Here is a 16,865-nt window from a genome sequence, read left to right as displayed (position 1 = left end):
CGTGAGGTCCTGGTTTGATCCCTGGTACCAAAATGATGGAAGATTGATGATGATGATTTTGATAATGATAATAAATGTTTTTTTAATAGAAATAAAGAACCTAGGGATATAGCTCAGTAGTAGAGGCCCCATGGGTTCAATACCTATTGCCACCAACATGAACGCTGGGGATGCCAAATCCTGGGTGTACTGAAATAAATTGGCTAAGTGCTACAAAATGCTAGTCTCCTTTGGCTCAGATATCTTTCAGAGCTGTGAATTTTTCTTCTGATGCTTTTCCATAGCATGTTTTTATTAAATTCTGTGTTTACTCAGATGTCAAGCCCAAGGTGGAGGATCTGGATAAAGACTTGGTACACCGCTACACACAAAATGGCAGCTTGGATTTTTCTAACAATCTAACAGTTAATGAAATGGAAGAAGATGATGATGATGAAGAAATGTCCGATTCCAACAGTCCACCAATCCCCTATTCACAAAAACCTGCCCCAGAAGGATCTTGCACTACAGATGGTGGGTTTTGGTTTGGTTTTCTTTTCACTGTTTTCCCTCTGATATTGTCTGGTCTGTTTCCACTCATTCCATGAGGTATTCAAGGGTAGAAACCAGTCATTATGGAAAGGAATGAGCCGTGATTGTGTCCTGACTCCCATCATATCCTGTGACTTCACAGCAGGTTTCCACAAGAAAGGTGTTATGGCCCCATCTTACAGATGGACACACTGAGATTCACAGTTGAATGACTCCCCTGTGAGGGTCTTTGCAAAGGTGAGTCCAGACACAGTTCAGGGTTTCTCTAGTACTCCCAGTGCTGCGGCAAGAGTGCTGCTTCCTTATGAACTTCTTTAGCTTTCCTTCTTCCTCCTCCATTCTACTCCACCTCTCAGTGGTAATAGACATATCAGATGTCTTATATTTATTTACCTTTTTTGAGACAGGGTCTCACTATGTAGTTGAGACTGACCTGGAACTCACTATGTAGTCCAGGCTGGTCTTGAACTCACAGCGATCCTCCTGCCTCAGCCTCCCGAGTGCTGGGTTTACAGGCGTGCGCCACCATGCCCGGCCCTATTTATATACCTTTTACATTTGCTTTGAACACTCATTAGGGTAGATGTAAAAGAATATAATTCTTTTGTAAATGTAAACATTTATCTGTAGAGTATAAAAATGTAAATAGTTGGAAATCTCATTTTATTTATTTGTATCAACCATCTCTTCCACCAAGGTTTTAACCACATTTTTAATAAATGTGGTCCCTAACATTTTCAGTTTTTCATGGTTCTGGTTCTATCGCAACTTAAATTCCTCTTTCTTCCCTTCACTTTGGTGCTACTTTATGAGCATCAGACTAATTAGTATGTGGGTTTCACTTTGTCCACATTAGCCAGAGTGTAATGTTTATATACAGACTGATGGACCTGGGAAGTGATCAATGCATGAAAGATTTGATTAGGAGTGAAGAGGGACAAAGACTTGAGAGAAGTCTTCTTCTGAAGCTTGAAAAGCGAACATAGACACTCCTCTTTTAATGGCCAAGTTAGGGCTCCGGAACTGTACACAGCAGGTACATTACCCTGTTCAGAACAAAACATGGTCACAGGAATCTCCAACCTCATGACTTTGCTTTTACTTGCGTGACGTGTGTACAGTACATGAAACTGTACAACCAGCAGAAGTTACAGGACTGTGTAGACAAGGAATACTGTACAAAAAAAGACATTGCGGCTCCATAAACAAGATGTACAGAATTAAACAAAAGAATCAAGTCATAAATCTGAGTGGCAGGCTGAAAATCCAAATAGCGTATCTCCATAGTATTTCTGTACAGGAGTTAAACAGGCAGGTTGTTACACCAGGACTTTCTGTATTAGATAACATATTATCAGAAACTTCAATGAAAATGATTTGCTTTTTTTAAAAACACATGCTCTCCAATAACCTTTAAAATAAAATACAGCAGCCTAGGGCCAGGGATTTAGCTCAATGGTTCCGCCGCATGCCTCACAAGCACAAGGACCCAAGTTTGATCCCCGGTACCAAAAAAACAAACAAAAAAACACAGCAGCCACCAACAAATCATCACATCAGCTGGGTTCAGGCAATATCGATCCCTCACATGTCAGAAAAGGCCGGGATGAAAATTACTCAGAAAATCCAGGATATCTTATGGGACAGCACTGACACGGAAAGTGCTCATCAATAACCAACAGATGCAATCCAGATATGATCCCTACCTAGCAAGTCAATAAAGCGCCTATTCCTGTGTTCCTCACACGCCCTTTCCTGGCCTCTGAGCAGCTTCCGTGAGTTCTTCAGGGTTACACTGATCACGCAGTTGGTGCTGCTGGAGGCTGGGTTTGAATGAGCCCTTCTGGCTCGGGAATGAAGGAGCTTCTGCGGGTCACTGCGAGGGGCCAGCGGAACTAAATACTTCTAATACGATATCCCAGAACCACGAACCTGCCGGACTCTGAAAACCATGGGAGACGCCAAATGTCCTGGGCAGCGACACTGGCACTGACGGAGCCACTGCTCTGAACACCTCCGCAGTAAATACCTTGGAGGACAGAAAGACATAAAGTACGTAGTAAGGGGCTGGCTAGCCGGGAGGATGAGACAGAAATCAAACACATAAAACAAGCACAGCGCCAAGAGTAATGGTGGTAATGATTGCGTTGTTTCCTGTGGTTTGGAAGGGTATATATAATCCTTGAGAAGATGCATGCACCCATATGAGACATTTCCACGTATCAAAAAGTATCAAAGGTACAGCCAGGCATGGTGGCGCATGTCTGTAATCCCAGCACTCGGGAGGCTGAGGCAGGAGGATCGCTGTGTGTTTGAGACCAGCCTGGGACCTCAATTATAGTGAACCCTCGTCTAAAAAAAAAAAAAAAAAAAAAGTATCAAAGGTAGCATCACTTCTAAAGAGTTTGAGAATTTATTTAACACCAAATGAATTAGTTTTATTATCACCTGAGGAACTGTTAGAAACAAACATTTCTCAGAAGTGAGACCAATAAAAAATTTCACTGATAAATTTTTCTGGCCCTTTGGCACAGCTGTTCTGGCTGTACTGTATGTGATCAACAGGTCTCAAAAGACTGCTCAAAAATCACTCACTTCTGCATCAAAATAGGCAAACTATATTTTTTGGATACTGAGGCAAAAAAGCAACCTCATATTGAAAGAATATCAAGTAACTTATTTCCCCCCCCAGTTTCAAACATTACAGAAATCATACATATTTTGAAGACATTTGCCTTTTCATGAGTGCTGCATTTATTTGAACAACATACTTAGTGACTGTGCCTAAAACACAAGAGGCTACTGGCATTCTTCCTTTAAGGACTGAGTTAGGGTCCCATAATTAGGTCATTATTAAGTGAATTGGTTGCTAGATGAGGAATTGTGTATAGTATGTTCATAACAATATTCAGAACAAAGAAATACTCCAACTTGAGACTTTTCTTGGCATAACTCTTAATCTCAGTACTGTAATGTATAACAGAACATGAAGCTACAGTACAGTTGTGCTGCACGCAACTGCAGAGTACAGTCAGCAAACGTTACAGTACTGCATAACCAGTGTGTACTGTGCAAAAAATACATTGAGGCTCTACAAAAAAAGATGTACAGAACTATACAAAAAAAAAGACGTCATAAGTCTGAGTGGCAGGTCATAAGTATCTCCAATTTAAGTCAGAACAGTTATTAACCAGATAGGTCACTAAATAAGGAATGTTTGTAATTTGAAGATTCGAATACTTAATGCCAGATAAATCGTTGGCATTGTTTGGGAGTTTCCTTTTCTCTTGACACCCCACCCCCAAAAAATCTTCCCTGAGATTCTAATAGTAAGGGAATCTAAATCTTCTATCTGGAGCATTAGAGACCTGACTAATATTCCTAAAAGCTTTCTATGCATGATTCACTATAAGTGGTCTCCAGCAATGGACACTACTGCTGTGTGGGTTGGGCCTGGCTGCAGCATATACTTTCTGAATTTGCCTGGTTGGTTCCTTTTGCTCAGATGTAATATATATGGGTTGATTCGCTATTTATGTAATACAAGGCTGTAAAGATGTGGGTGGGAGGAGACAAGCATTTGTGTTACTGCTTACTTGGTTTGTATCCATTGTTATGCTTTTTTGTCGCACCCCCTCCCCCACATCAGGGATTGAACTCAGGCTCTTGCACTTGCCAGGCAGGCACAGTTCCACTGATCTACATCCCTGGCACAGTCACAATTTTTTTCATTCATTAAGTTTATTGGTACATTTTAGGATTACTTTGATTGCATTCATCATTGGGAATTTGTACCCATACATGATATATCTTGGTTCTTGTTTTTTCCCATTATTTAACTGTAGTTTTCAAGTAACAAAATAGAAGTTAAAATATTTTTGGAGTCTCACTAAAAATCTTTTTTTGTTTGTTTTGTACCAGGGATCGAACTCAGGTCCTTGTGCTTTCAGGTAGCAGCACCGCTGGACTAAATCCCCGGCCCCTACTAAAAAGCTTTTGAGAATTAAATAAAAACCAGAGTAAAAACCTTAGAATAGAGTAGTTTGAAGTAATCAAATTTTATACCCAAAAATGGAGAGACTTCTGTCTCCCTGTAACGTAAGTATGTTTTTTAGTTTGCCTGTTGAAGTAGTCAGTGCTAACATTATTTATAACCAGGTATGGAAGGTTACTTAGTATTCACCAAGTTATAAACTCAGTGATTTAAAGATAGCAAGTGTTTCTTAAATTTTAAAATATGAGAAGTATATGGGAAAGATGAAAGTTATTTTAAAGGTAAAGGATTTTTAAAGATAAAGGATGCAGGGTTTTTTTTTCTGAGAAGAAAGAACTCTCATCCATGCAGGAAATTCAAATTCCCAGACAATCTGAAAACATCTGTCCTGTGTTTAGATTCCTACATCATCTACTTTGGTTCTTCTAATCAGTGTTCCTTATTCATTTACCCATTTAATTCTCCTGGGAGGGATGGCTTTTAAAACAAAAAGTAGGTTGTGGTTTATGTAGCTCTTTCATTTAGATGATTCTAAGACACTTCTGACAGTTTTCTTACTCAAAGGGAGAGCAGCCCTGAACTTTTCCCTATAAAAATGGCAGCGAAGTAGGACAATATAATGAATGCCTGCACTCCTTTCAGCAAACCACCTTCTCAGGGTGGGAAATCCTCTATTTACCTAAGGCTTAAAGGAAGGTAGAGCTATTTTTAGAGGCAATTTAGATAAGCAGATACTTAACACCTGCTGGGCTGCTGGCGGTTACCATTCAGGTGTAAATTTTGGTTGCTAATTTCTTATGTAAATTATGCAATAGTGTAGGTTCCTACCCTGCTGGGTGGCAGTTGATTATCTAAAGGGGTGGAGGGCAACCAAATTGCAGGCCTCCCAATATGGCTTTGATTACTTTAGTTTGTGTTTACAGCTGTTTCAGTAAACTTCCCCTCCCCCCTTTTATTTACCCCATGTCCTTCAAGTTAGAGATAATTGGAGAATGCAAATCTGTTCCTGTGAAGGGAAAACTTTGATGATTTTCTTAAGAAAATGCAGGTGAAGCTTATAAAGAAGGGCCCTCTACTTTTATTCCCTCTTTTTATATTAAAATTGTGTGCTCTGAAAGAGCTGTGGCTTAGGGCAGCATTTCAGCCTTATTCTCAGAAAACGAAATTTTGGTTTATCAAATCAATTATTTGAACAGCTATACAGCTAACTTATTATCTTTTGTGCACAGCAAACAGACTTAGATCCTTCCTTGGAGGACTCTGCTCTTGGTCTTCTAGTAGACTTCTACCCTGCAGAGGAGCACCAGGGTTTTTTGGTTTGTTTTTTTTTTAACTTAGTTTGAGGCTTTAATTGAGATTTAATATCTGATATTTGTTAGACAGCTAATCTAAAATACTTCTAGTAGTAGGAATATAATCCTACCTGCCCATAAGATGTGAAAGTCCTGTAGGTCTTAAAATACAATCATACTTCATGTCTTCTTTACAGATGATGGGGTGGGGGTTCCTGCAGACTGATCCCAGGGCTTTCTCACTGAGCTGCATCCCTGCTTCGCTCCCCTTGTTTTGAGATGAGACTCAATAAGTTGCCAAGGCTGAGCTGGAACTTGTGATCCTCCTGCCTCAGCCTCCCGGAGTGCTGGAACTACAGGGCTGTGTCACACTGCCTGATTAGACACAGCGTATTTTCAATTTAAAAGAATATAAATATAAATCTTAGTATAATATTTCTCTTCCTTGAGGATCCTTGATGATAATGTGTATAACTAGCTGTTCTGAATCCTATCAATGAGGGTTTGGAAGAAAACAGTTAAGTAGATGTTTACAGCAAAATGCAAGGCCTTGGGCTGGTGGACTTTCTGGAATAACTACAAACTGAATTTAGAAAAATTTCCTAACTTAAAACAAATTTTGGCCTTAAAATTATTTCTTCTTGACCCTATTCTAGACTCGGTGTTGCCTTCCCTTTCTCTGTTACTCTCTGCTTTGAACTGCCTTTGTGGCTCAGGTTAGCAAGTACCTAGAAGGCAAGAAGGTAAAATAGGATCTGTCTAACTTTATGTTTTGTTTTGTTTCCTGGTACCAAGGATCAAACTCAGGACCTTGAGCTTGTAAGGCAGGCCAATGAGCTAAATCCCAAGCCCCTAACGTTATGTTTTAAAGAATCCTTTATTTTTTTAATTTAATTTAATTTTATTTTATTTTTTGGTACCGGGGATTGAACTTGGGTCCTTGTGCTTGCAAGGCAGGAGGCAGAACCGCTGAGCTAAATCCCTGGCCCGAATGCTTTAAATTTGTGGAAAACTTGACTAGTTTCTTTACATTCCCACACAGTTTCTCCTATTAATATCTTGGCACAATAAAATATATTTGTTTTTGTTATGATTATGAGCCAATGTTGTTATGCTTTTATTAATTTTGATGATCAAGCTGGGTGTGATGGTACACGCCTGTAATCCCAGCACACAGGAGGCTGAGGCAAGAGGATTCCCATGAGTTCAAGGCTAACCTGGGCTACCCAGTGAGTTTGAGGCCAGTCTGAACTACATAGCAAGACCCTGTCTCCAAAAAAAGTTTTTAGTTTAGATGATCAAGTCCCTGGTTTATTTTGGTTCCTTAGTTTTTTACCTAACGTCCCTTTTGTATTCCATGATCCTATCTAGGATATTATATCAGATTGAGTTGTTGTCTCCCGGCTGTGACAGTTTCCTAGCCTCTCCTTGTTTTTGCTGATGCTGATAGTTTTAGGAGTAGTAGTCAGGTACTGTGCAGGAGACTCCCCATTGTAATCTGTCTGATATTTTACTCCCAATTAGACTGAGACTATGGGTTTGGATGCAGATCACAAAGGGAAGGTACCATTTTCACCACATTATGCGGAGGGATCGTGCACACTGTCAGTGTGATCCACAGTGCTCCCACCCCCTTGTATGCAGTGGAAGGAAGGACTTCCTGTCTTACAGTGGACAGGAGTGCGGATTATGCTCCCTGTCTTTGAAAGCAGAGTATCTGAAATTTTACTGCATGGGAATTTGTCTCTCGTCTTTATCCAATCATTTGTTTATATCATTATAGAGTCCTGTGGTTATTTTATGTTTTGGGTTATAATCCAGGGCTACTTTTGTTGCCTAAAGGGTTTCAGTTTCCAACAGTGAGAGTCCTTTCTGTTGGTTCTTGTGCCTCTTTTGTAAACCTCCATCATTGAGGGATGGGTTGTTGGCTTTGGCTTTCTGTTTGAGGGGGGTAAAGCATAAAATAGGAACATTTCTATCACAGGCATCTCTTTGTATAGTTTTTAAAACTTCCAGATATGCTTCTCATAGAATCCAGTTGCTGCTTTATAATTATTACTTTTTACCTCTAGGTGTCCCCATACCACAAGTGGGAAAACTCAAGGGCTGTATTCCATTTCACTGGATTGGATAGTTTATATTTTGCCACAGAAATCGCTATGAGGTGATCTCCTCCCCTAGAAAAGGAGTTGCCTGCTTTCCTTAGGCTCTCCCCACCCTGCACTCTCGACTGTGTCCCTGTTTATCCCAGAGCAAAAATCGTACTGTGTCCACTGATCTTCCTTTTGCAGCAATGTATTGCTCTAGAAATCACATCAGAAATGTCACTTGCAAAGCAAGAATTACCTTTGTGGCTTGTAAACACTAGAATTTTTTCTTTATTTGTTTTTTGAGCCAAAGACTATGTTTCCCGGGCTGACTTTGAGCTCCTGGATACACGTGATCTTCCTGCTTTGGTGTCCCACATACCTGGGACTATCAGCATATGCACCGTACCCAGCTAAAAACATGAATTTTAAGGATTCGTGAGCAAGTATGAGATAGGTAGATGTTGACACTGTCCACGGTTGGCAGGGCCTGGTATATCAAATAAATGTCTCACAGGATTCAGCCTGAAAAGGGCACAGAAAAGTTAGGTGATAGGACAGAGCAAAAATTGTGGAGGAAGGATTTACTGGAGCGTGGCCTACATCAGAGGGGTGTTGATGGGGTGGAAGGGTCTCTAATTTGGAGCCGAGAGACCTGGCTTCCGGTCCCACCGACTCTAATCTCTGGGTATTTGACCTTAGGCCATCTTCTTACCCTTCCTAGGCCCTTTCCTCATTTACATATTAAAAAGATTAGAAGAGGTTAGTCTTCCCTGATCTTTTGACTCACAAATCTCTTTTAGTACTGTAGAAACTTTTAAACTCCCCAGGGGTTTAAAAACTAATTCTGCTCTTGCAGGACATCTGATAAAGACTTAACTTTTAAGTAGAAAATATTTATTTTGGACTAGCACATTAATATACTCTGATATTCATGCTGTACAAGAAAAATGTCTACATTTTATAATTTAATAATTATTGTTATAAATTATTTTGAATTGAATGTGCAGGAAAAAGCATGTTTTGTTTAAAATTCAAAGACAAAATATTGTACTTGTGGGGAACTAAGTATATTTAAATGCTTTCCAGCATTTAAAAAAAGTCAAAATTACTTTTAACACTTAAATTTTGGAATTTCTACACTTCAAGATTAAAAGGACATACAAGTTTATATTTACAGTTTTGTATTTATGCTGTATATGATAAGAAAGTTTTAGCTCTTGTTTGTGGACATTTTCTACTGAAGAAATTGTGTTTTACCCCCTCATATGTAAAAAGCCAATTACATCGTAATCACTAAATATTTTACCTTTATAATATTAGATTTTGTTGTCCTAGAAACATCTGTATGTATTTTTTCATATAATTTGATTAGTGAGGGTAGGGAATGAATTTAACTCCTTTTTGGGGGTACATTTATAAAGTTATTCTTTTTCCAGTCATTAACACAGTCAGTAGTTCCTGAGTTTCTCATATTTAACCAACCCGTTATTTATATAAATAAAGCATTATATCAAAACATACAGCTGAAAATAAAAACAATTAGAAATTGCATAGTAGTGAAAACCACATAATGGTATGAGGTTTTCTGAATGAGTTATGAGCTTACTCCGCTGGTTTCCACTACCTCTGCATGTGTTGGATGAAAGTCCTCAGAACATTTTTCTTTTAAAGTAAAATATTAGGCCAGGATTTAGCTCAGTGGTTCTTCTGCCTGCCTTACAAGTGCAAGGTCCCAAATTCAATCCCTGGTACCAAAAAAATTAAGCTGGATCCTGTGGCCCAGGCCTGTCAGCGTAGCTAGCTGAGAAGCTACAGTAGGAGGATCAGAAGTTCGAGCCCAGTCAGGGTGACTTAATAAGACCTGACTCCAAAAGGGAAAGGACTCGAGATGTAGCTCAGTGGCAGGGTACTTGCTTAGCAGGGTACTTGGTTATGATGCCCAGTATCACCTATTAGAATCTGTTTTTAGGCTGGGCGTGGTGGCTCACGCCTGTAATCCCAGCACTTGGGAAGCTGAGGCAGGAGGATTGATGTGAGTTTGAGACCAGCCTGGGCTACTTAGTGAGTTCCAGTTCAGTCTAAACTACATAGTGAGACCCTGTCTCAAAAAAACAAACAAAAAAAATCTGTTTTTAGAAATTGATGATGTTTATTTAAATTTCACTTATAATTCTCAAGTATCTTGGAACAATTTTGTGAGTTCCTGGAAATTTGTGATTGCCCCTTATTGAGAAGTATTATGTCAGATTTTCTCAAAGTTCCAAGTAACTCTGATGTTCTGAAAAGCTTGTAATAATTTGAAAATTGCTACTGATTTTTGTAGTTTCTTTCTAGACCCCTTGTTCAGTAGAGAGATTGCATTCCTACTTAGAGATGAAGGCAGCTCCCCAGGCATCCTGTTTCCCATTAACTGCCAACCACAAACTTCTCATCAATGATTTATCCATACATTCTGGGAAGATATGTATATGCTATGCTTTTTGAAGCAAATTGTGCTTTTAATAAAGGGTTTCTTAGGGGAAACCTTGTTTTGAGGCATACTACTTGCAAATTAATAATTGCTTTAATTACAAAATTAGTACTCCTTTTAGTACTTTCAAATGCCTCCTAGATTTTGTACTTTAGCATTTGATTTAAATGTCTGTTTTTATCCCCTTATAATTTTAGCACTGAAACATTACTGTTCTTAGCTCTTCTTCTGCCAAGTTGAGTAGTATGCTTTTTGTTTGTCCTTACATAGCAAATTTCCCGTGTCTTCTATCATTAAACATTATTAGACTTATTATATAACCTTCACAAATTGCCTAACCTTTTGGACACTTATTTTCTCCATCTATCCCCGCCCCAGGACCAGGGATCAAACTCAGGACCTTGCACTTGCAAGGCAGGAGCAGTCCAATGAGCTAAATCTCTGGCCCAGTTTCTAGTTTTTAAGAGGAGGTATACATACCCATAGCTATTAAAAGGATTAAATAAGATAATTTGTGGTGTTGATACTGTACCTACCTTATGGCAAGTAGCCCATGAATTTTATCTGCCATCAAAGTCATCATTATCAATGTCCAACTTCCAAACCTTTGAGACCGGTTTCTGTTTTTGAGACCTGAAGCAGAACTTTGTCATGGGATTTTATGTATACAGAAGCTCCAAAATTGTTTGTAAGCTGATAAAGTAATATGTCTCACATATATAAAGGACATTTTTCAAATACATATGTATGACATTGTGAGTAATAAAATGCAGATTCATTAAAATTGTTAGAGAATTCATAGTAACCTTTTGATAAAACTTTTCTAATCTTATGGAATTTTACAAAGTTCATTTGATTTTCGTTGGTGTTATTGGGGACCTTTCAGCTTGAAATGGTTGAGCCCAGAGTCTTTATCACTGCTGTATTTCTTCTGTTGGCTTTTTCCAGTACCATCATACCTACTTTTGAAGTTTGATGAACCAAACAATATGTTCAGTTTATATGGATCACAGCTTCACACAGGGTTTCAATGGAGTTGTCTTTTTACTTCTCATACACCAACTGATGACTTCTAATTATTTGTTGGCATTTGTTTAAAATCATATGAATCGATGGCAAGAGAATCTAATGTTGTTCATTCCTACTTTGCATTGGGAGATGATGGTGGTGCTCTCCCTAAGTTTGTGTATGAAGACTTAGATGTTCATTTTCCATCTTTCCACAACGCCTACCCAACACAGCATTTATCATATATGTATTTGATCTTGTGTTGCATTGACAGAAACTCGGTTAAACTGGCTTAGGTAGAATGAGGGAGTTATTAGAGGGATTCCAAAGCTAAAGTTTACATGAGCAAACCATGGGAAAGCAGAAACAGCGGGGCTTCAGGGATCCAGACCCTGCCAGGCTCCCTTCCTCGCCTCCCGTCTCTGCTGACAGACTGCTCTCACAGGTCAGGAGACAGAGGTGCCACAGAGCAAACTGAACTATGTCTTCTCTGGCTCTGTGTTCTGAAATCCGAGGGAAAAGCTTTGGCCTGTTCTGTACCTGGTGTCCACCCCTGGATCCACCAGCGCTGGCCAGAAGGATGGGATATGAAAGTAGCCCAGCTTCAGCAAGTGCCAGCTCCAGGTCAATCAGGAATGAACTCTCCAGGGGACTCGTAGGATTACAGTGCAGAGAGGGCTGTTTCCCAGAAAAGCTGCCTTAGAAACTAGCTGTCCTGTATCATACTGTGTTTGGGATGATCGGTTCTTTAAGCATTCTCCTGATACAGTGTGAATTTTTACATTTTGTTCAGTCAGTGCCGTGTCCCCAGGCCTATCAAGCATCTGTTATAAATGTTTGTTGACAAGATGATAAACTAATGAACTAGTACAGATGGCATACAGGGTGATTACACCAGGATTTGTCGCATCGCATCTGGTGAGAACAGCCTGACAGTTTGGAGCTCTCCTGCGGACCTGTCCATTTATGAGTCTCCAAACTCTGAGCTTCAGCCTCTTCCTCTGCAACATTAAGAGCATCTCTGTCCTGTGATCATCCTGTGTGGATAAGTGACTTTGCACTGAAAGTAAAAGTTATCACGTGCGCCCAAAAATTACGTGCACTTTTCAAAATCTGCTGTGTATTTATCACTGCCTTATTGTGGCCAGAAAAGGAAGAGTTGTCATTTTGGCTGAACCAGATGGAATTCTTCTCTTTTTTCACATAAGATAGACCTGTCTTCTGATTTAAGCAAAGAGCGATTAATTTTATTGCTGAATAATGATTCCCTCCTCATCCAATGGATAATCAGGAGACATAAGCTCCCTAAATGTATCCTTTATACTCATTTTTAGGTTTTTGTCAAGCAGGAAAGGACTTGCGTTTGGTATCACTCTGTATGGAACAGATCGACATTCCGGCGGGGTTCCTTCTGGTGGGGGCCAAGTCTCCCAATCTTCCTGAACACATCCTGGTCTGTGCCGTAGACAAGCGCTTTCTACCGGATGATCATGGGAAAAATGCACTTTTAGGTGAGTATTTCATGCCTATACAGGTCCTTATAGGAGTTAAAATGCAGTTTGTTTACAACTATTACATAATTTAAAAAACATATGTCGTGAATTTGTTGGGGCTTATATAGTTCACTTCAAGTATGAAAACTTTTTTCTCTTAGTAATTTTTAAAGTCAGCTAACAAGCTACGTGCAATGGCACGTACCTGTAACCCTGGCTACTCAGGAGGCAGAGGCAGGAGGATCATAAATTCGAGCCTAGCCTAGGCAATTTGGAGAAAACTTGTCTCAAAAAAAGAAAAGAAAAGGAAAGGATAGAAGGAAGCAAAGAAGGGAAAGAGGGAGGGAGGAAGGAAGGGAGGTGGGCAGGGTAGAACATAGCTCAGTGCTTTCTGGATTTAATCTTCAGTAGTACACAAAAAAAGAGAGAGGCCTTTTTGGCCACATGTTGAAAACACCTATCAAACTATAAAAAATTATTATTTCAGAGCTGAGGGTATAGTTCAGTGGTTAAATGCTTACCTGGCTTGCATGAGGCCTGCATTCTATCCTTGGCACTAAAAAATATATAAAATGAAGCAAAATTATTCTGTATAATTATCAGCATGAAGCTCAATTATTATGTCAACTCTCAATTATTCATCTATGGATTATCCAGTTTGTAAGTTTTTGCATACTACCCATTATGCCTATCTGTATTTGATGGTTATGATTCTCATTTTCTATTTAAACATTAGCTCTGCTAAAACAACTTGGGAATATATAAGTGGAATATATAAATTTCAGAATTCATAAACATAAATAGAAAAATACTAGTCATATTTACAAATATATGAATAGGAACATATAATAATAGATTTATAAATATAAAAATAGTAATATATAATCTCAGAATTGTTTTATTTTCTGGTATGACTTAAGGTCCTAACTTTTTTACAACATAGTTTCTCTGCATCATGAGAAATAGTAGATTGTTAAATTATTTTTAATAATTGGAGAGACAACAAGACTTAGGAGGTTTGTTGGTTTTTTGCTGCTGTGTTTCTCTGAAGTCCTTTTTGTTTCTCAGAATTTCTTTTATTTAGATGGAATCAGATGTTTTAGGCATAAATATCAATGAAAAGAAAAATAGAGCTGAGGGCAAAGAATTGGAATATTGTATTGCTCACAAGATGATTTTGTTTTCTGTTTAATTTGTTACCATCTTCCTAGTTATATACTTATCATCAGAAATGCATCAATATTTTGAGTCAGATGTAGAAATACATCAGTACTTTGAGTCAGAAAATGACCCTGCACATGATTTATAAAGGCTTTTTTTTTGGTACTGGGGATCAAACTCAGGACCTTGTGCTTGCGAGGCAGGTGGCGGCACCACTAAGCTAAATTCCTGGTCTTTGACTTTTTAAATTCTAGCTGAGCGCCATCTCCTGATCCATAGAAAAAGAAGTGATAAATTTTATGTTTCATAAGACTAAAAAATAATATGCTCACTTTTTCTGTTAGTGAAATTGAGCACATGGTTTAACATAGAAGTCTAATGCTGTACATCGCCCTAAATTATCAAGGAAGGTCCAACCATTCATTTGTTCAGTCGGTCGTAACATTTGTTCACAGTGTACTGTATAACACAGATGATGCGGGCCATAAAATGTGGAGACACAAAAATCACAAGGCACGGTTGTTTCCCTCACAGAGTTTAGGACTAGTTGGTGATGTAGAATAAATTTGGAAAACATTTTAAGCATTTTAAAAACATTATACTCTCATCTAATGAGATAGGCTAGGTATAGCTCAGACTATAGACATTGAAAACTCTTTCATAAAGCCATTTTTCTCAGTAATTCTTCATGACTAAAAGAATCCTCTTAGAATATACTATGGAAAATACCATCAGAATAACATATTTCATAGGCCTGTGTAATCCGATATATGAGACCAAGACCATGAACCTTGGAGTCAGAGAGTTGAAATGCCATATTTGCCACCCGGTACGTTATGAACCTGAAGTCTCAGATTTCTTATCTACATACAGTGATCAATGAACTGGGCATGGCTGTGACATCCGTAACCCCAGAACTCTGGGCGGCCGAGGTAGGAGGATTACAAGTTCAAGCCCAGCCTGGGCAATTTAATGAGAACTTGTCTCAAAATAAAAAATAAAATAAATAGCTGGGGTTGCAGCAATCCTCCACAATCCTCCTGCCTCAGCCTTCGGAGTGCTGAAATTATAAGCATGCACCGCTACACCTGACAAATTGCTCTTTAAATTGTAGTTATTCTGCTATCGTATTTATTCAGTACTTGCATAGGGTTGGAACCTGATCTACTACTGTCTTTAGCCACTTCTCTGTGGGAAAATGCAGTACAACAATAATATGATAAATAATGTTTCTTAAATAACCACATTGTTGAGATTTTTACAGGACTAGTATTCTGTGTCAAAAAGTTAACATTCATCCAACATTTCTTACTTACGATGGATGATTTTAGTGTGCACTGAGATAAGAGAAAAAAAATTTTTTGAGATTCAGATATTCTAGAATCCCTGTGGACTCCAATATCAATTTGTCTAAATTTTTATATAAATTATGCAGATTCCAAAGACTGTGGGGGAATTGATTTAAAAATATATTGATCCAGTTGGCAGTGCATGTGCCCCAAATCTACCATGCAATTGGAAGACTTGATTGCCAGAAAAACTAGAAAGGTAATTCAGCGGCAAGCGGCGCTTTTTTTTTCGTTTTGTTTTATTTTGTTTTGTTTTGTTTTTTGCTGGTGATAGCAAGAACTTTGAGCAGATGAAAATCTCTCTTGAACACATACATGATGCTGAAACCACACAGAGTATTCAAAATGAACTGCAGTAGCATTCTTATTATTTCATTTTTTAAAAGAAGGTTAAGAATAGGAAAGGTTTATTGGAGAATAGGAATGGGGAATAGGAATAGCTCCTGAGAGACAGGAGAGATCCCAAGTGGGTTTCCCTCATATCGTTAGCCATCATTTTTAATGTGAAGTTTTTCTTGCTGGATTTTCCGCACCTGCTTTGCTTTCTTCACCCCCAGACTCTTGCTTTTCATCTCAGATGATATGCATAGAGAAAAATGAAACCCAGCCTCAACAGTTTGCTCATTCTAATTCTTACACTAGGATTTTCTGAACTGCCTTTAAGCCCTGTCCTTAATTAGTTCAGCTGAGAGTTACTTAGAGGGTTTTTAAAATTGTGTTTTGGGTGTGGTACATGTGCCTTGCAGATCAGGCAATTTTCCATCAAGACATGGTGCTCACATCAGAATGTAAGTTCCACGAAGAGAGGAGCTTTGTCTGCTTTGTTCAGTGCTACAGCCTGGTACCCGAAACAGTGCCTAGCACATGGATGGGTGGGTGGGTGTGTGGATGGATGGATGGATTGGTGTATAGATGGATGGATGGGTGGGTGGGTGGATGGATGGGTGGATGGGTGGGTAGGTGGATGGATGGATGGGTGCATGGGTGGATGGATGGATGATGAATGTCTTTAGAAACTCCATGAACAAGGCAGTCACTGACAACTTTTCTCTTTGTGGCCTTTAGCTTCAATTTATTAGAAAATGGCCAAGTACTCTCAAATATAACCTATCTCAATATATTGTAAGTGATTTGTAAACTTACATTAATGTTCGTAAGTCTATAGAATGACAATAATAAGCTATCCATTTCTACATTATTAACCTGAGGTTCTCATTATCTCTTGTTCACCACTTTTTTTCTCCAGTGTTTGGGAAAATGCCTGGCATGTAGGGAGGTGCTCAATAAATTACTGTTGAATGAATTGTTGAATGATGGTGATCGTTTGTACTTCTCATTTATGAATGCTTTGAATTGATTGTTGACCCTCTAAGATGAGAACATTGTGAGACATTCTCTTTAGCCCGTGTGGCCCTTCTCTTTTCTCTTTATCTTTGTTACTTATATCCCAGGTTGGTTTAGGGGTTTGAAAGAGTGT

General features: G+C 38.8%; 1 protein-coding gene across 1 annotated transcript in view; it reads left to right on the top strand.

Moving 5' to 3' along the window:
- Positions 1–16,865, top strand: part of Greb1l (GREB1 like retinoic acid receptor coactivator) — a 124,270-nt gene that overhangs the window by 11,256 nt on the left and 96,149 nt on the right. Inside the window, exons 3-4 of the mRNA XM_033757414.1 lie at positions 316–513; positions 12,720–12,896. Of these exons, the coding sequence (XP_033613305.1) occupies positions 316–513; positions 12,720–12,896 (375 nt within the window). The remainder of the gene's footprint in view (positions 1–315; positions 514–12,719; positions 12,897–16,865) is intronic.

This window comes from Fukomys damarensis, unplaced genomic scaffold (assembly GCF_012274545.1).
Source record: "Fukomys damarensis isolate Sample0158 unplaced genomic scaffold, DMR_v1.0_HiC HiC_scaffold_30, whole genome shotgun sequence".
In the NCBI taxonomy this organism is placed as follows: Eukaryota; Metazoa; Chordata; class Mammalia; order Rodentia; family Bathyergidae; genus Fukomys; species Fukomys damarensis.
Note: the sequence above shows the minus strand (reverse complement) of the source record. Positions and strands in the feature narration are given on the sequence as shown.